The sequence below is a fragment of the Macrobrachium nipponense genome, chromosome 39 (assembly GCF_015104395.2).
Source record: "Macrobrachium nipponense isolate FS-2020 chromosome 39, ASM1510439v2, whole genome shotgun sequence".
Classification (NCBI taxonomy): Eukaryota; Metazoa; Arthropoda; class Malacostraca; order Decapoda; family Palaemonidae; genus Macrobrachium; species Macrobrachium nipponense.
The window spans coordinates 18,365,021-18,390,938 of record NC_061099.1 but is presented as its reverse complement, the minus strand read 5'-3'; the positions used below and the strand labels follow the sequence as shown (position 1 = coordinate 18,390,938).

At 44.0% G+C, this 25,918-nt stretch overlaps 1 protein-coding gene across 1 annotated transcript in view; it reads left to right on the top strand.

The window, feature by feature from the left end:
- Positions 1-8,116: 8,116 nt before the first annotated feature.
- LOC135210167 (cyclin-L1-like) overlaps positions 8,117-25,918 on the top strand; it is a 66,030-nt gene continuing 48,228 nt past the window's right edge. The window contains exon 1 of the mRNA XM_064242993.1: positions 8,117-8,351. Coding sequence (XP_064099063.1) covers positions 8,139-8,351 — 213 coding nt within the window. The 5' untranslated portion in view covers positions 8,117-8,138. The remainder of the gene's footprint in view (positions 8,352-25,918) is intronic.

Sequence of the window (25,918 nt, the reverse complement as noted above, 5' to 3'; positions counted from 1 at the left end):
AAGACATAGACAGTAATGTTAAGGATTCGGTAGTGAGTAGTTTCGCTGATGACACAAGAATAAGTAGAGAAATTACTTGTGATGAAGATAGGAACGCTCTACAAAGAGACCTTAACAAAGTATATGATTGGGCAGAGGTAAATAGGATGGTATTTAACTCTGATAAATTTGAATCAATAAATTATGGAGACAGAGAAGGAAAGCTATATGCATATAGGGGACCTAATAATGAGACAATCACAAATAAGGAAGCAGTTAAAGACCTTGGTGTGATGATGAATAGGAATAGGAAAATAGGAACATGTTATGCAATGATCAAATAGCCATTCTGTTGGCAAAATGTAAAGCAAAAATGGGAATGTTGTTACGGCACTTCAAAACAAGAAAAGCTGAACACATGATTATGCTTTATAAAACATATGTTCGTAGTCCACTTGAATATTGCAATATGATATGGTACCCACACTATCAAAAGGATATTGCACAAATAGAGAGTGTACAAAGGTCCTTTACAGCTAGAATAGAAGAAGTTAAGGACCTAGACTACTGGGAAAGACTACAATCCTTAAAATTATATAGTCTAGAAAGGAGAAGAGAACGCTACATGATAATTCAGGCATGGAAACAGATAGAAGGAATAACAGAAAATATCATGGAACTAAAAATATCAGAAAGAGCAAGCAGAGGTAGATTAATAGTGCCCAAAACTATACCAGGAAAAATAAGGAAAGCACACAGGACATTAATCCACTACGCACCAGCATCGATAATGCAGCGTCTATTCAATGCGTTGCCAGCTCATCTGAGGAATATATCAGGAGTGAGCGTAGATGTGTTTAAGAATAAGCTCGACAAATATCTAAACTGCATCCCAGACCATCCAAGATTGGAAGATGCAAAATATACCGGAAGATGTACTAGCAACTCTCTGGTAGACATTAGAGGCGCCTCACACTGAGGGACCTGGGGCAACCCGAACGAACTGTAAGGTCTGTAAGGTAAGGTCTGGAACCATGGGACGCACCCTTACTCTACCAAATCTGGGGAGCAACTGGGGAGTTGCCTGTGACTGCCATAGACATTATTATGTTGTACAGGAAACTTGATTCTTCGGCGCGTATTTTACTTGTTTATAGTGTTGAAAACACACAGCTTAAATAGTTCCTTATAATAATTGTTTTACATTGTTTTAAGACATCTTAAAAGTTATAGTAGGTCTGTAAATAGTATAACATCATCTTGAGTATCGTTTATCCATTTCAATTTCACTTCTTGTTTTGAATATAAACTTTGTCATTTATGGTTAATAATAATTTTGAGTTTCTTTTGTTTGGGCTTTCACTTAATTCCTGGTTGAATATTATATATATATATCATATATATAGATATATATATATATATATCCTAAAAAGTTATTATATCCAAGAGATTTAATAAGATTCTTCTCGTAAAAGAATAAGCCTTTCTTAGACATTTTAAATAAAAAATAGTTTTCTTTTCTCATAACGTTAATTTGAACGAGTTGGGCCATTTTAATCTATTTTCCGTATATCTTTGATTTACAGATGTATTTATTTTTAATTTATAGGTGTATAATGGCGAATATTATTTTTGTTTTTATTTTGCTTTCTCCAATGAGCTCGAAAAGAACTCCCACGAAGTCTGGTATGTGACACCGATAACCGTTCGGACTGAATCGAATCTTGTGAACGAGGCGACGCACGGATACACTCGGCCATTATTCGTGGGAGTCGAATGTGTTAGGCTGAACAAAGCGCTGTTCGCCGAAATTTTTATAGACTTAACAAAGAGGTTTCTCTGTTAAGGACCTTGTTCTCCCTCTCTCTCTCCCTCTCTTTACAAATTCTGATAATGTTACATTCTTTCCTTAGGTATGTTTCACGGCATTCGAACTATATTATGTATCCACTCGGTCTAGGTGAATTGTTAATAGTACCGTTTATATCAACATTAAAGCAGCGGTTTCGACGGTGCTCTCTCTCTCTTTCATGCAAACAATGAATTTCCTTTGATTGTGGACTGCTTTGGAGAGAGAGAGAGAGACTCGAAGGAAGACCACCGAGTAATGAAAAAAAGTAGAGGAAAGAGTGTAGTTCGTATAAGGAAGTGGCGAACCCTCGTGAAAGATGAAAGGTTCCGAGAAGAAGAAGAAGAATTCAAATATTTGGTGATGAGGGGAAGGAGGTGAGGCCGAACCTTGCCGCCAAGAAATACGGATTCTCCTAAACTAAACGTGTGGTTGATAGCAAGTCTAGAAGAGGGACTGGCTGCCTTCCATATAGTACTAACATGACGGAAGCCCTCTGAATATCGAAATGAATATTAAATCATTATATTAAATTATCATATCTGTAAGGAATCTTCGGTGCTGACACGAAATCCTAAAAAAATGGGCGAAAAGGGAATTTGAAAAATCTTGACAAACATCATTCATTTTAGGAGCAGCTTTAACAAACTAAAGCGATTTAACAAATCAATTTGCCTCTGCGTGCCAAGAACGCGCAGAAAACGCTATCAAGTGAAAAATATTACTTTTTTCTAAAACATGACGGAAGTTCATTAACTTATAGTGTTAACTAATTTCCAATACACCTATATTTGAGACATTTTTCTGAAAAGCTGGCGATGTATTCAATTTAAAATAATTCATTTTATGAAGGTGTTAATTCTTTATAAAGAGAGAGAGAGAGTACTCATAATTGTTCATCTTCACCTATTCATGAAACTTTCATTGGAAAATAAAAAGTAAAAAAACTAAAATGTATTCATCGCGTAGCCGTTATTTAGCATTCTTGGGGCTACTTCTACTAATTTGTGGTCACTCCGGTATTGAGAGAGAGAGAGAGAGAGAGAGAGAGGAGAGAGAGAGAGAGAGAGAGAGCACGGGACGGCACCTTTCGAGAGGTTTTAAATAAGGTGAAAAAGCAAATGATATCAATGATTATTATAATAACAAGAGAATGAAACTTATAAGGTTAATAGTAACAATAGTAACTAAAATTATATGACATTAATGACAAAACAATATTAAATTGATTAAAATGAGAGGGTATTACGGTCTTTGTATAATTAATAAAGCACATTAACATAGTCATACCTGCATGTGATGAATCTCCTATCTTACCACAGCTTGAACAAATTGTCTTTGTTAGGTTAAACACTCGCCTTATATAATTTTCAGTCTGAAAATTATATATTTTTGGTCTTACATCTCTGTTATTTTTCATATTTCACATAAAAACGTCGTCTTGGCTATTGTGATATCGTTTATTTTAAGTAAAAAAGATGCCCTCCTTTAGATATTTCTTATTTTAGTCCAGTCTATTTTATACTTTCCGTTGAGGTTCTCTACAACCACCCAATACGAAATTAGAATTTCGTCTGCGGTATAATAATTTGAGTACTATTCTTCACAAGAAAAACTTTTAAGTCAACTTTTATTGTTTTATGTCGTCTACCTCTTTTTATCGCTGACGTAGGAGCTACGAATTATCTGCTGTTTTCTCCTTCGATTCATTTCATTTTCCTTTGCATTGTTTAATTGCATCGATCTGTGGCACGGTGCACTTCATGAGAAAAACTATGCCTATCTGTTTGATTTCAAGGCCTGGGCACTTACGGATGGTGTGGGTAAACAGTATCAAGTTACTTACTTACCACGGCTAAAAATAAAGATGTAGCGGAGCCATATGTACAATATTTTCCAGCTTTAACGGCGATTTAGTGAATGAAACTGGGTAAAAGTGGCAACGTCTGGTATCTGCTGTTTCACGACATCTCGTCTGACATTTTCGAAGCTTATGACTATTTTCCAAATAACGATTCGCTTCATTAAAAAAAAAAAAGAATGAAAAAAATATAAATATACACAAAACGACTAATTCCTGCCATGGCCGTTATGACCACATGCTGGAGGAAAATTTCTCTCTAGTAAAAAAAAAAATTGTCGAGAGGTTTATATAATATATACAACATACGCGAATGAGGCTACCCCTCGGGCGGGCATCATTACGCCTTATTTGTGTTTTCAAGTAAGACGCTATTTGTATTTCTTCCACTCGCGTGCTAAAGAACGTCTCCATCACAGAGAAATGTAGCGACCAGTGTCTCCCAATTACCCAACTGCTTATGCAACCAAAAATTGTCCACACGTTGGACAGACTCGCATTAAATGAACCCACTAAGCTGTGATTAATAATAATGGTCATCCACCAGGGAAAAACTTTCACTCTGTCTTATGCGCATTTCGTGTTTTCACTTTTTTCCCGCCAAGTGAAATCTGTGTTTTTGTGTGTATGTGTTTACTGGTGCATTCCAGAAATATGAAAATGAAAGGGACAGTGTAAAACAATACCAATATCATAAATCCAAAGAATTGTAAAATAGCCTGCAAGAGACAGCACAGAAACATTAATATGTCTAATTCCAAAGAATCGTAGCATAGCCTGAAAGAGACACAACGCATAACCACTGATATTTGGTCTGATTCCTCAGATTTTCCAAATTACCTAGAGAACACACAGTAGTACTGCAGAACCACATATAGTCTTAATTCTAAAGAATAATAAAATATCCTGAAAGAGGTACAGAACCACATATAGGTCTAATTCTAAAGAATGATAAAATGGCCACAGTAGGTAGATACATAACCACATATAGTTCTAATTCAAGAACAGTAAAATATCCTGAAAGAGACAGCACAGAACAACAGATAGGTCTAATTCTAAAGAACGGTAGCTAAACCAGTCCCCAAAAGGAGAATACTATTTTCCCACCTCCTTTCAGGCGCCAACCAATAACGGAGAAAGTGTTTTGAGATCAAATGCAGTGTCCAACCGCTTTGTGGTCAAGCCATCGATGGAGCCAGAGGAAAGAGAAAGGGAGAAATGAGACGTTTCATAAAAGTGATTCTCTCAGATCGACGCAACTATTTGAAAGTGCCGAAGGAAAAACATTACAGCGGTTTGTTTACGTATCTCCCCCGGCTTGGTGACGAGGAAAAGGGATGCAATTCCCCCCCCCCCCCCCCCCAACCCCGTTACTACCGTTCAAACAGCCGTTGATTGTCTTTATCTCTTCTGCGGCTGGAAAACAAAAACGAAAATTACTCTTTATATTTAGTCTGTCTTATTAATATTTACGAATGTTTCCTTCTTTATTAAATAGGGAGAACACGAGACAGGACAGATTATGTGTGGTAGGTGCATAATAAGAAGCAATTTCGCTACAGCTTCCGAACCAATTTATGACAAAATACCTAATCCGAATTATAGATAGAAAATAAATACATGGACAATTCCTTAGCAAACATTTCTTTTGTAATTTAAAATATTCTCCTGCTATTTACAATTTATGAAAATACATCGATATTTTAGTAGAAAATAACATAATAAATAAAGAGTATTTACTCATATGGCTGTAATATACGTGCCTAAATAATACCTGAAAGCTAATAAAGGAAAATTCTAAAAAAATAGAAATCTAAAAAGATTAAACACCTTTAACAATTATATGACAATTCTGAAAACGTTACAACAATTTCCATACTAAAATATAAACATTAACAATTTTCATTATATCCACTTCAGTAAAAAAAATTAAAGGAACTCCTTCATTATAATTATCATGAACTGCATCAGCAGACAGAGTTTTATATACTATAGAAACCCCATGTGCAGGAAACTACTATGACGTAAGCTGCTTCATGACCACACACAGTCCCTTAGTCTAGAGCAGTGGTTTTCAACCTATGGGCCATGGCGGGTTCTGAGGGGAGCCATGACACGAGCATCTTTAAAATAATATTTAAAAGTGAAAAATCTAGAAATAATGAAGCACAAAATGAGAGAGAGTTAAAAATCAAGCACAACCATCACACTAGCTACCAAATCTATGCAGTATTTTATATGCCTACAGTAAAGTACTATTTTTATTTCTATAATTGTTGTGCAAGTGTAAAATTAGTTTTTATCACAATACAAATAGACAAATTTTATTTACTATAAATGCACGCCAGCGCTTAACTTCATAAGTAAAAAAGTGGATTTTTAGTTTTTATTTCAATGTCCAAAATTTATTTAGAATACTGTTATATGTAGGCCAGTGCTTATTTTCATAGGTGAAAAAGTATTTTGAGTTATTATTACAACCCATAAAATTTAATTACGCAGATATTAGAAAGTGTTTAATTTCATAGGTGAATACACATGTCCTTTGAGTTTTGATTACAACATATATGAGTTAGTAACAGTGAAAAAAGGCCAACATTTTCTTCCAGTAATGAAAATGTAACCTAATGAAGTGCTCTAAAGAAATGGTTCTGTAAATGATAATGTAAAACTAATAAAAGTGTTCTAAAAACTTAAATAAAATTCTAGTATTATATTTTACGCAATTTTGAATGGCATTGGGCCACGAGTACTCAGGAATGCCAAAAATGGGCCATGGGCACTAAAAGGTTGAAAAACACTGGTCTAGAGTCTAGATTCTAGAACGTACTGACTTTTGAAATCAGTGTTACCTTTTTCCTGATACCTCTCTCACGACATGTGTCCCTGGCTCCACGAAGGACTTCCCATTTTCCTCCCAGAACATCTGAATTTAACACTTTTTTATTTTTTTTTTTCTCTCCGGGCAGCCTATCATCTTCCATCTTATAATTTTATAATATGCTCAGACCATCTCTACGCACTTTGATTCAACTTTTCACTTACTAATCTTATTACCACCCATTAATAATTCCGCCTTTTCCACTTTCAAAGTTATCATGCCAGCTATTCTATGAATATGATTCATTGCTACAGCTTAAATCTTACTAAGTACCAAAACATTCAATTTTGTTCCTTATGTGTCCTAGCTCTTGAAGCACATCTACGCACGTTCAAAGCAGCGTGGCTTAGTATATTATTATTCTTTCACTAGATTTTATAACAGCAAACCAGGAATAATATCAGTTCCTATGAACTGATATTATTTATGGGAATAATAAAACAGAACGAGAGGAAACTTTATTGGAATTAAATGATACATTTATGTGAGAAGGCTTTCTGAAATGCTATATCCTGTGCATTTTTATTTTTGTTGTTAGCTTACAACTGTCGAAAATGTTATACATTTTATTTCTTGAAACAACAAGGGAAGTTTGCGGTATTCCCTAACATCCGGTCCCTTACCCCTCGATCGTCATCGCCCTATCTTGGAGGCAATGTTTGACGTAATAATTTACGGGTAAACCCACATCCTGATGGTATTCAACACTACGGCTAATTTAATTAATACATGTCCCTACTCGCGTGTACGTATGTAATATTGTCTACTGGTCGACATAGTTTGGCCATTAATCACTGGTCCGCAATATGTTGTTAAACGCCATGAGCACAATATTCTTATCGTGTATGCAAACATCAATGTATGTACCAAACCTATGTCAAAAAAAGAGTTTGCGTTACATATTTCCTAAAAGTGATACGTGAGTGGTAATACCTGATGCGCTGCTGCACTCATTTCGTAGGAAATGACTACTCTACCCGGAATCTTGATGAATGACGTCATAGGTTGCACCATTTATAAATAAATATAGTGTCAGGACAAATGTGGTCAATCCTTTGTACTATGTTGGTGCTGCAGGATAAAATGTACACATTTATCTATCATAAAAGTCTCTATTCAGCGCCAGAAGGAGACGGTGTGTAAGAATAATTATACAAGGAAAGCGTATGTGAAACGTTTTGCCTTCGGAATAGCACATTACGTAATTGCATGCGTTACAAATATAATGTAAAATGTCGTATAGAATTGGCATTTACAAGAATATTCCATCATAAAATGTTAGCATTTCAGTGACTGCTAAAAGATTGATCTAATTTTTATAAGAACAATAAAGAGAAATATTCAACATATTTCCTTGTACGCAACATCTACAAATCACTCGACCAAAAAATGTTAATAAAAACAAGGTAATACTCCAATAAATTGCTCCGAATAGGTTTATGAAAGGAGGTTACAAAGAAGAACGCATTCGTTACAAAGAATCGCTGCGCTTTTGTTTAGAGTGAGCGCACGTAAGGTCTGGGAGGCGAGCGAGGCCGCGCGTCTATCGCCGTGGAAACATCAACAAGATGGCCGTTGCTGCAGTCGAAGGAGCTGTCGCTCCTCCCGTGAAAAAATATGGTGGGGTCGTGATTACTCTGGATAACGTGCTCCTCCCGCCGGAGAAGCTGAGCCCGTCGCCTTCCCAACAGGATGGACTGGATCCGGAGATCGAAATGGACCTGAGAATCCTGGGATGTGAACTAATTCAGACGGGAGGCATTTTGCTTCGACTTCCTCAGGTACGGGCTGCTAAAATCACGTTAACCAGTTTACGCTGACCTGGCGTAAGCTTTAATTTTATTGGAATAATTTAAGATTTGTAAATGAATAGGTTATTATTATAGGCTGTTGATTCCTGGATGTGTGTTTAGATTACGTGAACAGCAGAATTCAGCGTAAGCTAATGGTAAGGACTAGAGGTGGGCATAGGGTATTGTAAGCCCCCTTTTTTGGAGTTGTCCCGTCAAAAACAATACGCTTAAGAATTACGGGAACGACCTAGCTTAATACGTAATTTCACCCTAGCCCTTTTCATTAAATGAAGTTGGGCATATTCGAGGTTTTTAGAGTTGATTTAAAGGCTAGGGTATGACTGCCAGGGACCAGTTTCACTTCTAGGTCTAGGGTAAACGACCGAGCGGGTACATACCGGCCACCTCTCCCAGAACGTGGCCACCTTCCCGAAAAAGTACTTGGATCCTTTACGAAATAAAGGCATAGGGTTAACGACCAAATGGCCACCATTTCACTCAAAACGACCACTTTTTCACTCGAGGGTAAAACACCTGTCGGATCTGTGGACACTTTACCGTTGCACGGTCACTTTCCCGAAAAATAACTTTATTCCCAATAAGTAACTTTAGCACTTCCAGTATCCTGAATTAGGGTAAAAAACCGCATGGTACAGGGGTGGACCATGTATGATTAATGTGTACATCCCCAAGAAAAGTACATTATAACGCGTCCTGACACCGGAGTAGAGGTCTTTAGCTCCGTTTCTCACCAACAAGAAGTTGCGACTGATGCCCATCTCCGATGTCAGGACGCGTTATAATGTACATTTTTTGGGGTTGCTCACGTTGATCGTACATGGTCCACCCCTGTACCATGCAGTTTTTTACCCTAGTTAGGGTAGATCATCACAGCAGGCCACGCAGGCCACCTACCATCAATGCAAGCCACCTCCGAAAAAGTACATTATAACGCGTCCTGACACCCGAGATGGGCATCAGTCGCGACTTGTTGTTGGTGAGAAACGGAGCTAAAGACCTCTACTCTCCTTTCGAAAGTAAGTATTTTCCCCAAAGTTAGAAATTAAGGCCAAATTTTAAGATTTAAACAGATTTAAACAGAGGGTACTGAAAACGGTCTCAAACGTAGTGCAAATCTCACCAAAACGCGTTCAACATTTTTACTTACAACTCGAGGTATTTAGAAGATTGACGCCATCTCGATGTTTACGGAGTAGCTTGTGTCAATAAACTAACCATTTCCTGTGATAAATCCGCACACCACTTGTACCCACAGACGCTGGAGCACTTTTATCACAACAATCGAAACACGATTTCTCATCAACAACAAGCCAGGCGTAAACAGCTGTTGGGGTAGAAGATGACGAGAAGCGTGTCTTGGCTAATTTTTAAATAAGTAGTAAAACATCAATATTTTACATATTTATGATGATTAATTTGAAAATATTCGTTATTGAAAAAGTAACTCGACTCTGACTCAAATTTAAGTAATTATTTTTCTGAATTAGAACGTTCTTTCAAGTTCTGTATTATGACGTCACGACATCTTGACTTTCGTACCTATTGTAAATAATTGCTATACTCAACTGTCATTGCAGAACAGTTTACCAGTTATTCATGCAGATTGTTATCAGCTATACATGTAATTGTTATAATCGTAATGCGCATATATATCTTTATTATTTACTTTTTGGATATATGAAGATGTTTTACTGCTGGATTATCGCCGTAGTGTGACGCAATCGTTTTCGGTCCATGGGCCTCTGTCTGTTTTCGCACCATAAGAAATTATGGGGCCGAATTTGCAATGACCAGAAAGTCGTTAAAAGAGGAAAGTTAGCATTGAGGGGCATATGTTTTGACTGAGAAAAATACAAATTTATTCAATAGCTAGCTTGTAAAAAAATACTTGGTTATAAAAACTTGATTGACAACTAAGAAGCATGTCTACTATGGGTTTCAGAGACAGTGCAAGCAGGTTTTTGGGCAATACCTATTTCTGTAACGAACACTCTTAACAGAACGAGATTTTGCTATAGTGCATTACACCAGTGCCGTAATTTATAAGGGTATCGTGAATCACTAATCGTAAAGAATAACGACACTTGTCCTTGTACCAAGAGACAAAACTCCATTATGCAGAAATGGATACGAACACGCGTATAAAGCTCCACCTACCCTCTCCCCAACACCCCCCCCCCTCCACCGCCATCCCTTTTCTTCTTCGTTCCTCCGCCTTCCTTTCTCTCTCTCTCTCTCTCTCTCTCTCTCTCTCTCTCTCTGTTGCCATTCGGTATGTGTTGACCCTCCAAACTGGGTATAAGACTACACACAAAACGTTGAAATTGGTGAAATTAGGCTATGTATTGGAAGTATATATACATAAATATTAAAGCAATTTTATCATTATTGCATTACTATGACAACTAGAATTCATGGAAACAGTTTATAACCTGTTAAGCGTCACCCACGTAATAATACGTTTACCGCGATCTACTCGGTAGCGCCTTCAACGGGATATTACGTTCAAGACTTTAACTGTGCTTGTCAAGCCGTCAGCCCCGTAATAATACGTTTACTCGTATAGAAAGTGTAGGAACATCATTTGGTAACACTCTCAGCACATGGGAAACTTATTTCCAGCCTGGCAACTCTTTCCTGGTGGTCGCTTATGCTAGAAAACTGCCTGTCCCTGTTGGTTTTCTTTCAATACGCTTCGGGCGTTTATCGAGACAAATTGGATTTCGCGTCTTTCACAATGAATGTCCCAAAGAGGAGGCATATTTCTTTAGGTGAGATCAATCAAATACTAGATGAGGAGTGTGATATTGATAACCTATTTGATGATGAGAGCTCTAGTTCTGAATCCTCCAGTGATGATACAAACTTTTCTTCCAATTGCGGGAGTGAAGATGACTTTTCTTTGCCGAGTGACTGGACTCCGAGAGAGAGAGAGAGAGAGAGAGAGAGAGAGAGAAGAGAGAGAGAGAGAGAGAGAGAGAGAGAGAGAGAATTTCCTACAGTTAATTACAGTATGAATAACAAGCATAAAAATCAATATTAACTTTGAAAAACTATCATCAGTGCTATGATCGCTGATTACAAAAACAGCGTGACGGTACGTTAGCAGCGAGCTCATCAGGGGCGGACGCTTAACAGGATAATGGAACGGCGTATGTGTGAAGCCTCCACTAATGTGGCAACGATGATTTTGCCATTCTTAGCATGCAAACATTAAAGCATGCAAACATTAAAGGTTACATTTATTTCTGGCATACGATTATTTAAGAAATTCAAAATACTAATAAAGACTGAAATCAATGAAAAGTGCTAGCAAAAACAAAAAAGTAAAAAAAAAAAAAAACGTAGTCGTTCCTCTATGCACTTTTCCGTATTCGTTCCTCTATGGTTTTCGGCAGCCAGATGTACGAAAACGTTAGAAACATTTGATTTTATCTAAGTTAGAAATATCTGTAATTTTTCGGGGTAATTTGGTTGCAAAAAAGGGATAATATACATGAATTAAATCAAAATTTTTAAATAACAATGTAAATTTAAACTAAATAACGAGTAAAGTAAACAGTTTAGGGAATAAAACTTTGCAGTTTCGTCGTCTATCGTCGTCTGCTGTTTGTAATTGTGTTTATGGCGCGCGCGCTTAGAAACCAGGAACAGCAACGGGTTTAAAGTGCAATGTGGAGTGAACTGAGACCAAAATGTGTATAATAACAATCAAATAAGCACTGTGGAGTTTCAGTTGTGATGGCAGTAAGGATAAAAACCGCCGATTACAAGGTAAGAATGAATTCAGTTCCAACCATAACCCCGGGAATAACAAGTTTCATACTTTCACTAATATAGGCAACAAAATGTTGTTTTATTGTGCTGATTACAACTGCAATCTTGAGTAAGATCAATAAACGTTACATACATACGCTAACATTGTTCAAATGAGTGCTGGGAAGGCTGGGGAAAGATGGTGTCCGTCACTGATGAGAACCGTCCATGAAAAACGTAGCCGCCATATTGGATTTCAAAACTGCCTTGAAAACATATTTTACGAAGAGCTCACATGCTTATTTTAGTTCGTATGGGGCTTTCATATATCACAATATGTTGACGAAACTTCAGTCTTTTAAATGGTATGCTTAGAGTTGCAATTGTATTCATGTTTCACCAATTAAATATCGAGTGAATAAGACCCGTCTACCGTGATGAGGGTTGGCCTGTACTGATGTTTCCCCCTAGATTATCAAGGTGGAGATGGATGGGGCATATTTTAAGAGAAGATGAGTTAGTCCAGGATGTACCTGAATGGAAGCCGTTGATTCCACGTGGGTTGGGTTATGACTGGCATCTAATTCAGGATACTGGAAGTGCTAAATTAATTTTTTGGGGATAGTGACCGTTCAACGGTACAGTGTCTGCCTGTCTGCACAGCGGTGTTTTGCTCTGGTATGCTTGGTTAATGCAAGTAGTAAGGGGGATCCGTTAGGAATGCAGGGTTTCGGTGGGGTACAACACTAGGAGAATTATGTTGTACAACTCTATCCTACAGTAAGGGGGACCGAAGGGAAAGTGGGGTTATGGGAGGTGTAAATCACTTCGGAAAAGGTTTGCCATATCATTTGTTCCGACTAAGTACAAACCGTCGGTTGTCTAACAAAAGGATATCCGCGGGAACGCGCCGCCGCTACCGCATACAAAGAGTTCAAACTTGAATCGCTGTACCTGGGTCTGGGGTAACTGCGCGGGGTGAGCCCGGGCCAGCTTGGGTAGGTCATTGTGATACCATTCTTTTCGCGGTAGCCGTCGTGTCAACACCTACTCCTTCCGCCTTGACCCGACTTGAGATAAACAACGCATGACCGCCGACTGTAGTCTTTCTTTATCGTGATATATCTTTGACATCCTGTGCTTGAGTGCTTCCCCAGTGCCCTTTTCCTATCCTTTTATTTATCCTTTAGTATTACCTAGCATCCTAACTTCCCTGTAAGTATGGAAGGCGGATCTATGGTGGGTTTTTCGGGGAGGATTTGTGTGTGTGTTTCCGATGGCATGCGTTGCGGTACATCTTTGCCTTCGCCAACCTCGGATCCTCATCTGTGGTGTATTGCTTGTAGGGGTTTTGAATGTTCCCCTGATGCATCGTGTTCAACCTGTGCGCAGTGGAATCATGATCAGTGGAGGCTCTATTATGAGGCGCATGAGAGTGTTTTCAGTGACGCTAATGTTGATGCCGATAAGCCTAGGCCTAGGCCGACTACTGTGGGGCCTAAGGCCGTGTGTGAGGGGGATAGTGCCCAATTGGACAACACTAGGCCTAGTAATCCTTCCTCCTTATTAACGGGGGACCTAGTTAGTGAGCCTAGTGTCCTTCCCAAGAAACTTAGGCTAAAGAAACCTTCGTCGTCGGGGGCTAGGAAAGCAGGTAAGAGGAAAGAAGCTACCCTAGGGGCTGGGATCCATGTTCCTGCCTCGAAGCGTAACAAGAAGGGGTCTTCAACCGAGAGCTTGTTCCCGCCTAGCCTAAAGGCCGAACTATCTAGGTATGACCATAGCAGTACCGAGACACAGCCGGGTGCCAAGGTAACCCCCTGTTCCTCTCGGGCACAATCAGTCCAGCCCCAGGAGGGATCCGGTGACGGACCTGATGCCTCACCCTCCCATCCTGAGGACAGTGCTAAGGAGCCCGGAACGGGACCCAACTCGCAGGAGCCGGACCCGGCCCCCTCCCCTCCAGAAGTTGCGGCAACCCGACGCAAGAAGCCAGCCAGCCACAACGCTCGGAGGAGGAGCATCAATGGAGACCTTTCGATGCCGCAAGGCCTAGGTCGCGCTGAGAGACCAGTGCCAGCGTTGATGCCCGAAAAAGCTAGGCCTAGGCATGAGCCTAGTACCTCCGCACCACCTCCATCAGTTAGCCTAGGTACAGTGGGGGCCCAGGTCCTCACTCCGCACTGGACATTGCGAACCTGGTCAAACAGGCGGTGGAGGACTACTTAAGCTCCAAAAAGGAGGTTTCCCAGCAAGTGGAGAAGAAGAACACCAGTCTAGAGGAGTCTGCCCGTAGGATGGAAGAAGCCAGGAAGAAGTTCCTTTTGGAAAAGAAGTCAGAGGAACTGTTTCCAGATTTGGGTGACAGTTCTGACTCTGATTCCGAGCCCGATTCATGCTCCGAGGGGGAGCCCGATTCTGACCCCGATTCGGACGGCAGTCAGACTAGCCCTCACCTGCGGAGCCCGAGCCCTTATCATTCAACCAGATTCTGTCGTTGATTAGAAGCGCCAATGGCCTAACAGAAACTGAGGAACTGAACCAGGAGTTTCAGTCAGAGGTGCATAAGGTGCTCAACCTGAAGAAATTCACAGCCCCCCTCGGTCAGCCTCCCCTGGAGCAACCAGGTTAGGCTAGCCATGGCTAGAGCGTCCCGAGAAGCCACGACTTCACCAACTAGGGTATCGGAGAAACAGAGGTGGCTTCCTATCCCTGCTCAGGGGCCAGCAGGTATTATAGGCCAACAGGTGACAAACTAAGGGAGTCTGCATATTCCAGGGACCTTGCAGATCTCTTAGATGTCAGTCTGGACGCCCCTCAGAAAAAGCACCTCTTGCTCTCTCCTCAGAAACCGAAGGACTCATTCGCGCTCTAGCTCTGGCCCTCGCTACGAATTCGTGGATGGAACGTCTACTGGCAGCACTTCCGCAGTTCTTACCCAAGCTCCAGCCTCAGCAGCAGCAGAAACTTGTCTTCTTCCATGCCAGTTGTGGGATCAAGACACTCGCACCAAGCAGACAACTTAGCGGTCCTGTGGGCTAATATGGAGGTGAAAAGGAGAGAGAATGCCTTCAAGGAGGCCAAATCGCCAGTGGTGAGAGACCTCCTCCCGGACTTACGGAAAAACCCGCTGTTCCAGAAAGAACTTATTCCTGCGGAAGAAGTTCGCAAGGCAGCGGAGAAGAAGGAGCGATCTCTCCAATCTAGGGCTCTCTCCAATTCCGCAACCCCGGGCCATAGACCACGGCCAGCACCACAGATTAGCCAACAGGTAAGAGAAGCGCAGAGACCGGCTTTTCCCCGTGCGTAGGCGAGAGGAGAAGAAACCTTACTCTGTGTCGAAGGACAAGTTCCATAGGGAGAAGACTCGTCCCTTTCCATCAAAGGAGCGGAAGCAGAAGGGCAACAGAAGAGAGGGAGGTCCCCGCAAGAAATTCTAGGCCAGATCCTGCCCGTCAGCGGAAGGTAGGGGGTTGCTTGGCTGCCAATTGGCAAGTGTGGCAGCAAGCAGGAGCGGAAGACTGGACCCTGCAGGTTATCAAGTCAGGCTACCGTCTTCCCTTCCAGTCTACACCCACTCTATCCCCTACCCCCATCCAAGTCCCTTCCTATCGACCGGACTCGGACCGCGGACGGGCCCTGGAGGAGGAAATATCCAAGCTACTTCAGAAAGGGGCGTTGGAAGAGGTTCAGGATCCAGGTCCAGGGTTCTACTCCAGACTCTTCCTGGTAGAAAAGGCAACAGGGGGTTGGAGGCCGGTCATAGACCTTTCACCCCTCAACAAGTTCCTTTCTCTGACAAAGTTTCGGATGGAAACGGCAGACTCCGTTCGAGCTTGTGTCAGGGAGGGAGACTTCATGGCCTCAATAGACCTTCAAGATGCCTACTTCCAAGTCCCTGTTCACCCCTCCAGAAAATTCCTCAGGATTGTCAGCAAGGGAAAGACTCTGAAGTTCACCTGCCTGTGCTTCGGCCTCGCCACAGCCCCACAGGTGTTCACCAGGGTCTTCAAGATAGTGTCAGTTTGGGCACATGCAAGAGGCATCCGTCTCTCCGCTACCTGGACGATTGGCTCATCTTAGCCGAGACGGCTGCGCAGTGTGCGGAGCACCTTCAGCTAGTTTTGTCATTCGTTCAGGAACTGGGAGTGGTGGTGAATGTCGACAAGTCGGATTTCACTCCCAGACAAAGGATGGTGTACCTCGGAATGACACTAGATTCATCCCTCATGAAGGCCTTCCCCTCGGAGAACAGGGTCTCCGGCCTAGTATCTCAAGTGCGGAGAGCTTTGGGCCCAGCCCTCCCACGGCAAAACTCTGCCAGTCCATCTTAGGACACATGGCCTCAATAGAGAGACTAGTGCCTCACAGCAGAAGGCGTATGAGGCCGCTTCAGTGGCTGTTCAAGAAACAATGGTCTCCTCAGGAAGGGGACCCCAACAGCAAAATTCTTCTCTCCCAAGAAGTAAGGAAGTCCCTGGAGTGGTGGATGGTGCCTTCCCACCTCCAAGGGGGCATCTCTCTCAGTCCGAGAACCCCAGAGATTCTTCTCTTCACGGATGCATCAAAAGAAGGGTGGGGGGCGCACCTGACGGAGGAAGAAGTGAGCGGCCTGTGGTCGGAAGAAGAGAAAGCATCTCACATCAATGTCTTGGAATTGAAGGCAGTCTTCCTCTCCCTTCAGCACTTCCTGTCTCAACTCCAAGGGAAAACGGTGGGCCTAATTGTCAGACGAACTCCACGGTGGTGGCATATCTAAACAAACAGGGGGGCACAGTCTCACTGGATCTTTGTCGCCTGGCAGTACAAATCCAGGAGTTAGCAGAGGAAATGGACATCACCCTCAAGGCAAGATATATTCCAGGCAAGAAAAATGTTTGGGCGGACCATCTGAGCAGGAGGGGACAGATAATCAACACAGAGTGGTCCCTCCATCAAGAAGTAGCAGATGGCCTGATAAAGAGGTGGGGCTCTCCGTCGATAGACCTCTTTGCCACCGCATGGAACAGAAAACTGCCAGTGTTCTTCTCCCCACTCCCAGACCCGCAGGCAGCGGGGGAGGATGCCCTCCTGCAAGATTGGAAGAACCTGGACGCTTACGCCTTTCCGCCTTTCCCCCTTTCCCCCTCCTCCAGAAGATCCTTCAGAAGATTCGCTACTCGCAGAACCTGCGAGTAACCTTAGTAGCTCCTTGGTGGCCGGAAGCCCCCTGGTTCCCAGAAGTGCTGGATCTTCAGTTAGAGGACCCGGTAAGCCTACCAGACAGAATAGATCTCCTCGCCCAACCCAACAACGGATGCTTACACCCAAATCCGTCGGCCCTCCGCTTACACGGGTTCAGACTGTCATCAAAATCCTCCGCGATAGAGGTTTTTCCAGGCAGTTAGCTGAGGCCATGGCCAATCCTGTGAAACCTTCCTCAGGCAGATTGTACCAGGGAAAGTGGCGACGGTTTCAAGATTGGTGTCAAGATAAAGGCATTGCCCCAGACGAGGCCACCATCCCTCAACTAGCGAGTTTTTTCCACCACCTCAGGAAGGATAAACGACTATCCATATCGGCAGTGGAGGGTTATAGAGCGGCTTTAAATCAAGTATTCGCGTTGAAAGGCATGGACCTCGCTGCATCTCCAGAAATTTTGTTGCTCTTCAAGCACTTTAGGAAGACCTGTCCCCCCGAGAGAGCTACGGACTCCCACTGGGATGTAGCCTTAGTCCTGGAATCCTTGAGAGGTCCTCCCTATGAGCCTTACATTCAGCTTCCTTGAAGAACCTCACCTTGAAGACCCTTTTCCTCTTAGCCCTGGCATCTTCGAAGAGGGTCAGCGAACTACACGCGCTGTCCTACGAAGTGTCACACACCAGGCGTTGGAGGGAGATGGGCTTCTCGTTTGTCCCTGGCTTTGTAGCCAAGACTCAAGACCCATACAAGCCAGAGGAGATGTTTTCCTCTTTTACCATTCCTTCCTTGGGGGATTTTACCGGCTTTGACAAAGAGGAACTGATTCTATGCCCGGTCAGAGCCATGAAAGCCTACCTCAAGAGGACGAGACAGTTCAGACCGGCTATCAAACGGCTGTTCGTGGCCACTGGGCAAGCATCCGAAAGAGGTGGCTAAGAATACCATCTCCTGGATCAGACAGGTTATAAGAAGGGCCTACGAAAACAAGGAAGTACCAATGCCAAAGGTGAGGGCTCACGAAGTTAGGGGCATAGGCTCCTCTATGCTCTTCAGGAAGAACCTCTCAGTGGGTCAGGTATTGAGAGCATGCACCTGGAAGAGTCAAACCACCTTCACCTCCTTCTACCTACGAGAAAGTTACGTTCAAATCTCTAGAAGTGTTCTCTCTGGGCCCCATTGTCGCAGCCCAAGAGATCCTCTAGGCGTTGGTCACCCGCACTGCGTACCTCAATTTGGAAATACACACACACACTCCCAGCAATTCCCGCCTAAGTCTGGCGAATGTAAGGGGTATGAGTGAGTTTTCTTGGTAATATCCTACGTATGACTGTACTGTCCATGACACGACTTGGCCACTACTGACTTACCTGGAGAGTAGAATGATGGCTAAGAATCCTTCAGGAACAGCTCTCTGAGTGAGTATTAGTACCATAGGTTAGGACAACAGCCGGAGCCCCTTGGGTTCTCCCCTATTGAATCCTTACCGTGTAAAGTGTCATGAGGAGTAGGGGGTCTGGGTTAACATCAGGTCGTGTGAAGTTATTGGCGGCTCTTCAAAGGGTACATTCAGGTCACTCACCTTCCCATCCTCAGTTCGAGTCTCCTTTTGTTAGACAACCGACGGTTTGTACTTAGTCGGAACAAAAGTAATTTTGTCGAAAAATTATTTTTGTACATGAACTTTCCTGTCAGACATATACTTAGCTTACGTCTCTGACGTCACGACAGAATTCAAAACTCGCGGCTAACGCGACAGGTAGGTCAGGTGATCTACTTACCCGCCGCTGGGAGGCGGGTGTAAGGAACCATCATACCTTTCTTGCCAGATTTTTTCTGTCGTCGGTGTCGACCACACCTGTTGTCGGTACCTCTTGACAGTTGGATTCTTTTCTCGTTTTCGCCCTGGATTGTTTCTACGGACTTTTGGTGAAGTACCCGATCTTTTGGCCTGGCATTCGCGATTTGTGGACAGTTATTGGACTTTTCTTTGGATTTCTTTTCTTTGGATTTTGTTTTTTCTTGGATTCATGATGTCTGATGTCGATACTAAGAAAACTGCTATGTTTAGAGTTTGTTGTATGACTGAGTGTAAGGTGAGGCTACCGAAAGCTGCGGTAGACCCTCACACGGTATGTTTGAAGTGTAGAGGGAATGAATGCACCTTTAATAACCCTTGTAATGAATGTGAAAAGCTGAATGAGGATGAATGGAAGTCTTTGTCTTCCTACTTGAGGAAGCTTGAAAAGGATAAAGTTAGGAAAGCTTCTTCCAGGAGCAGTAGTAGATCTCGTATTAGCGAGTTGGATGTAGATAATCCTATTTTAGAAGTAGCTCCTTTGTCAGTTTCAGCTCCTGCTCCCTGCACCGAAGCCGAAGATGCGCCTTCGGAAGTGGCCTCAATGAAAGCCACCATTCGCAGTATGGAGAGGAAAATCAAGCAACTAGAAGGTAAGAGTGATTCCAATAGTGATTTGTGCAGTGAACCCAGTGCAGTGGAGGGTGCGTCTGATCGGCTCCCTAATGCTTCCAGGCCTAGACCTCTTCCAGACTCCCAGTCCCAGTGGAGGAGGAAAGTCGAAAGCCGCAGGAAGGTTAGGGAGCATCCCCAACGGTCAGGCGTCCCCTCGGTAGCTCCTGTTGATCGTTCCCAGGCTACCTTGGATCGCTCCAAGAGAGAAATTTTTGCGCCAGTGCTTCTCGTCGTCGCCTTCGCCTTCTCCTAAAAGAGGATGGAGCTCTTCGGAAGCCTCGCGCCCTTCGAAGAGAGCCTGGAACGCTCCCTGCGCCCGCCCTTCCAGCCCTGAAGTTTTTTCGGAAGAGCCTGAGGTGGAAGCGAAGAAGCGTAAGAGATCTCAGGAGTATCGTTCCCCGAGCGGAGATCGAGCTTCGTCTCCTGTTCACGAGTTTGTGAATTCTCCTGCAAGGGTCTTGGCTAACCTTCAGGCGCAGGTTTCGGCTCTGGCTGGCTCTCTTTGCGTGTCTTCTCGTCCGTAGGAAGGACGTCTCGCTTCCTGTAAAGAAGTCCAGGCTCCCCTCTCCTGACTCTCGCTATTCGACGGAAGAGGCGCGCTCACCTGTGCGTTCGGATTCTCGCAGGAGGCTTTCTGCTTCGGACAAGATCACATCTGCGTCTAAGCGACATTCGCCTGACAGACAAGTTTCTCCTTCGGACAAGGAGCAAACTGCGCGTAGGAGATCCTCACCCTACAGACGCTCTTCTCGAGACAGGATCGCTCCCCTTGACAGGCGCCAAGAGCCTAGTAGGCACTACTCACCTCGTAGCCGCTCCTCGTCTCGCCTCCACTCTCCGGTTGACAAGCGCCCTAAATCGGACAGGCGCCCTTCGCTGGACAGGCGTCAAGAGCTTGTTAGGCGCGTTTCGCCTGGCAGGCGCTCTTCTCCCGACTTTTACTCGCCTCGAGTCAGGCGCCGAGAGCCTAGCAGGCGCTTCTCCCCTGGTAGGCGCTCACCTAGTAGGCGCTCGTCGCCAGAGATTCTCTCGCCTCGGTTCAGGCGCCAAGAGCCTGGTGGGCGCTTTTCGTATGGCAGGCGCCGTTCGCCTGGTAGCCGCTCTCCTTTGGATAGGCGCCAAGAGCCTGATAGAAGTTCTTCTTCAAACAGGCGCTCTGCACCTGACTGCCGCATGACTCCTATTAGGCTTCAAGGATCTGGGAAACGCACTCCTCCAGACAAGAAGGAGGTTGCAAGTAGACACTTGCCTGAAGCATTGTCTCCAAGACGTATACGTCTAACTTCCTCTAGGGACTCCTTTAAGAATAGTCGCGCCTCTAAGGATCAGGAGGGCTCTTCAGCTCAGGAGAGGAACAGGACCCCTCAGAAGAAGAAGGACCAAAAGACGCCTCAGTTTCCTCCTATAAGAAAACTAACGGAGTTACTGCAAGAGTTTGGAGATATCCTTTCTCCTGTGGCTCCCCCTTCTCCTCTTTCGTTATTCTCCACTTCGAAGACGTCGAAGGTTTCGTCTTGTGTAAGGATGAAACCTACTGTTTCCATGAAGAAGGCGCTGAGAGGTTTTGGGGAATGGCTCCTTTCTAAGGAAGAGAAAGGGAAGACGGTTTTTTCTTTCCCTCCGTCTAAACTGACCGGCAGATTGGGATTCTGGTACGAATCTGGAGAACCTTTAGGTCTCGCTCTCCCTTCGTCTGCGGACTCGGACTTCTCTTCATTAGTGGATGCTGCTCGTCGTTCCGCCCTCTTGTCCGCCAAGACTGTGGGAATGAACGAACTTGACCACTTACTGAAGGGAATGTTCCGAGTCCTGGAAGTTTTCAACTTCCTTGATTGGTCTTTAGGTGTTCTGGCTAATAAGACCAAGACCCCAGATGCTCTGTCTCCTGAAGATCTTAACTGTGTACTCACTTGCATGGATAAAGCAGTGAGAGACGGATCGAGTGAAGTCTCCTCACTGTTTGGAGCTGGAGTGCTTAAGAAACGGTCGGTCTACTGTTCGTTTCTCACGAAGGCAGTGTCTCATGCACAAAGGGCCTCGCTCTTGTATGCTCAACTCTCTCCTCTTCTGTTCCCCAAGAAAATTATCCAAGATGTCTCGAGTGCCCTTTCAGCTAAGGCTACTCAGGACATGTTAGCCCAGGCGGCCAGGAAACCTCGCTCTGTCTTCCAACCCAAGACCAAGAAAGAGACTCCTCTGAGACAGGAGCCCTTTCGAGGAGGACCCGCTGTCAGAGGTCTGCAACCAGAGGGAATAGACCTTTTAAGAGAGGTAAAACCTTCTCTAAGTCAGTCAGAGGGAAGAAATAGCGGTCAAGGACTCCAGACATCAGTGGGTGCCAGACTACTGAAATTTGCCGACGTCTGGGCCCACAAAGGGGCAGACAATTGGTCCCTATCGATTGTCAGCAAAGGATACCTCATTCCCTTCTCGTCAAGACCACCATTGACGACAACTCCGAGGGAGTTGGTAGCCAAGTACAAGGACCCCATCATGAATCAAGCCCTTTCTCTAGCAGTAGATCTCATGCTAGAGAAGGAGGCTATAGAACTAGTGAAAGATCCCCGCTCTGCGGGCTTTTACAACAGACTTTTCCTAGTTCCGAAGAACTCAGGAGGATGGAGACCGGTGTTGGATGTAAGCGCCCTGAACGTCTTTGTGGAAAAGAGGAAGTTCGCCATGGAGACAACTTCCTCAGTGTTAGCGGCTCTTCGTCCAGGGGACTGGATGGTGTCTCTAGACCTTCAGACGCTTACTTTCATGTGCCGATCCATCCTTCTTCACGGAAGTATCTACGATTCATGATGGGAGGAAACATCTTCCAATTCAAGGCCTTGTGCTTCGGCCTATCAACTGCACCCCAAGTTTTCACGGGGTTAATGAAAAACGTGGCGCAGTGGCTACATTTGGAGGGAGTGAGGGTGTCGCTTTATCTCGACGACTGGCTAATCAGAGCAGAGTCTCAAGAAAGATGTCTGGAGGACCTTCAAAAGACCCTTACATTGGCAAGTTCGCTGGGGCTTCTGGTGAACTTCCAGAAGTCTCAATTAATCCCCAGTCAAGAGAGGATCTATCTGGGGATTCGGATAGCTTCTCTGGCTTTTCGGGCTTTTCCGTCGCCAGAGAGGATAGCTCGTTGCTACGAGAAAATAACGACCTTCCTAGAGAAAGATGCATGCACAGCGAGGGAGTGGATGAGTCTGCTGGGACACACTCCTCGCTGGAGCAATTCGTTTCTCTAGGAAGGTTGCATCTCAGGCCTCTACAGTTCTTCCTATACCAGAACTGGAGGCGCTCTCCCTAGATCTGGAGTTCTCCTTCAAGATCTCAAGAGAAATCAAGAGAGACCTTCGGTGGTGGAACGACCCACTTCGATTTGTGGAAGGAATGTCTCTCTACATGCCGAACCCCAACCATGTGTTGTTTTCCGACGCATCGGAGGCAGGTTGGGGAGCGACACTCGGGACAAGAGAAGTGTCAGGCACCTGGAAGGGGGATCAGGTGTCCTGGCACATCAACAAGAAAGAGTTGATGGCAGTCTGGATGGCATTGAAAGCCTTCGAACCCCACGTCCGAAATGCAGTAGTGCAGGTCAATTCGGACAACACAACAGCCTTGGCGTACATCTAGAAACAGGGGGGGACGCACTCCTTCTCCCTGTACGAAACAGCAAGGGATCTTCTGCTGTGGTCTCAAACAAGGAAGATCGGTCTTCTCACCAGATTCGTACAGGGAGAAAGGAACGTCAGGGCCGATCTCCTGAGCAGGAAGAATCAACTCCTGCCTTCCGAGTGGACCCTCCACTCAGAAGTATGCCAAGACCTGTGGAGAAGATGGGGCAGACCTCACATCGATCTCTTTGCAACAGCAAAGAACGCAAGAATCGAAATTTACTGCTCCCCGATCTCAGACCCAGGAGCAGTTTCAGTGGATGCGTTTCTCCTAGATTGGACAGGGCTAGACGTCTACGCCTTTCCCCCCTTCAAAGTACTAGGACAAACCCTCAAGAAATTTGCTATCTCGGAGAGGACAAGAATGACGCTAGTAGCTCCGTTCTGGCCCGCCCAAGATTGGTTCACAGAGGTACTGGAATGGTTGGTGGACTTTCCAAGAGCACTTCCACAAAGACAAGATTTGCTCAAACAACCCCACTTCGACAGGTATCACAGAAACCTCCCCGCTCTCAATCTGACTGGCTTTCGACTGTCAAAAGTCTTGTCAGAGCGAAGGGGTTTTCAACAAAAGCTGCTAAGGCTATCGCCTCAGCTAGAAGACCTTCGACCCTTAAAGTCTACCAGTCGAAGTGGGACGTCTTTCGCCGTTGGTGCAGGAACCAGAAGTTTTCCTCTTCCAGTAACCTCTGTGACTCAGATAGCAGATTTCCTAGTTTTCCTCAGAGAAAAATGCGGTTTGGCAGTATCTACTATCAAAGGATACCGTAGCATGCTGGCTGCGGTGTTCAGACATAGGAATTTAGATCTTTCGAATAACAAAGATCTTCATGATCTATTAAGATCTTTTGAATCTTCCAAGAAAACTTCGAACGAAGTTCCAAGTTGGAATCTGGATGTGGTTCTTCGTTTCCTGAGGTCCGCTAGGTTTGAACCACCACATTTAGCCTCCTTCAAAGATCTCACGAGGAAAGCTCTCTTTCTCATGGCTTTAGCATCTGCTAAAAGGGTTAGTGAGATTCATGCCCTAGAAGGAAGGGTAGGTTTCAAAGGAGATTCCGTGGTTTGTTCCTTCCTTCCTTCGTTTTTAGCAAAAAATGAGAACCCCTCAAATCCTTGGCCAAGGAACTTTGAGGTTCGTGGTTTATCTGCCCTAGTAGGGGAAGAACCTGAAAGAACTCTTTGCCCTGTTAGGAGTTTAAAATACTACTACCTTCAGAAGAAGAAAACCCTTAAGGGCATTGAGGACAGACTATGGTGCTCTGTAAAGGACCCCAGCAGACCATTGTCGAAAAATGCGCTGTCTTTCTTCATTAGAAGTGTTGTGAAAGAAGCACATAGATCTTGTATGAAGAACATTTCAAGCTCCTAAAAGTCAAGGCTCATGAAGTGGAGGATCAAATTGCCACTTCTTGGCCTTTAAGAAGAATATGTCTCTTCAGAATCTGATGAAAACTACATTCTGGAGATGTAATTCAGTATTCGCCAACCACTACCTAAAAGACGTCAGTATTACGTATGACGAGTGCTTCGCGTTAAGGCCCGTACGTATCGGCGGATTCGGTGCTGGGGCAGGGAGCTGGAACATATTCCTTAGTAGTTTTTTCCCTTGTTTTTTTTTGGTAATTGAGTTTCATATGGTTGTATGAAAAATGATGCAGGTAGGCATCTTTTTTCGTTTCGTAATGCTAATAACGTTAGTTTGGTTAGGTGATCGGATTTGGTTTAAAGCTCCCTGCGTTGGTAGTGGACAGGTTCTGTCATAGAAGAGGGCGACCCCCATTGACATGATCCGACTTGGATTCTACTAAGTAAGCGGATATCAAGTCCCGTTAGTAGACCCAAAGAGTCTTTTCAGCTGTAGGTCACGCCCTCGCTGTAGCTCTTATGGCTATGCAGACTAATAGACAGTATCTATGAAGTCTTCAGCCTAAACAGGTAAGAACCAAGGTTAGGTTTATCCTACAACAGGTGTTGTTTACCTTTTCTTTGTTATTTTCTGTCTTGTACCCTCCACCAAGGGTGTCAATCAGCTAAGTATATGTCGACAGAAAGTTCATGTACAAAAATGATATGTATTTACAATAAAGTTTTGTACATACTTACCTGGCAGACATATACGATTGATGGACCGCCAGCCTCCCCTCAGGAGACAGGTATAAGAGAGAAAAAATCTGGCAAGAAAGGTATGATGGTTCTTACACCCGCCTCCCAGCGGCGGTAAGGTAGATCACCTGACCTACCTGTCGCGTTAGCCGCGAGTTTTGAATTCTGTCGTGACGTCAGAGACGTAAGCTAAGTATATGTCTGCCAGGTAAGTATGTACAAAACTTTATTGTAAAATAACAATATCATTTTTTCCTATATACAAACCTAGGTTGTCTAACAGATTAATGGCCCTCCTCATCCACCCCTCATTGAGTTATGGCCCCCCTTTTGAAGAGTGTGTCTGTTTA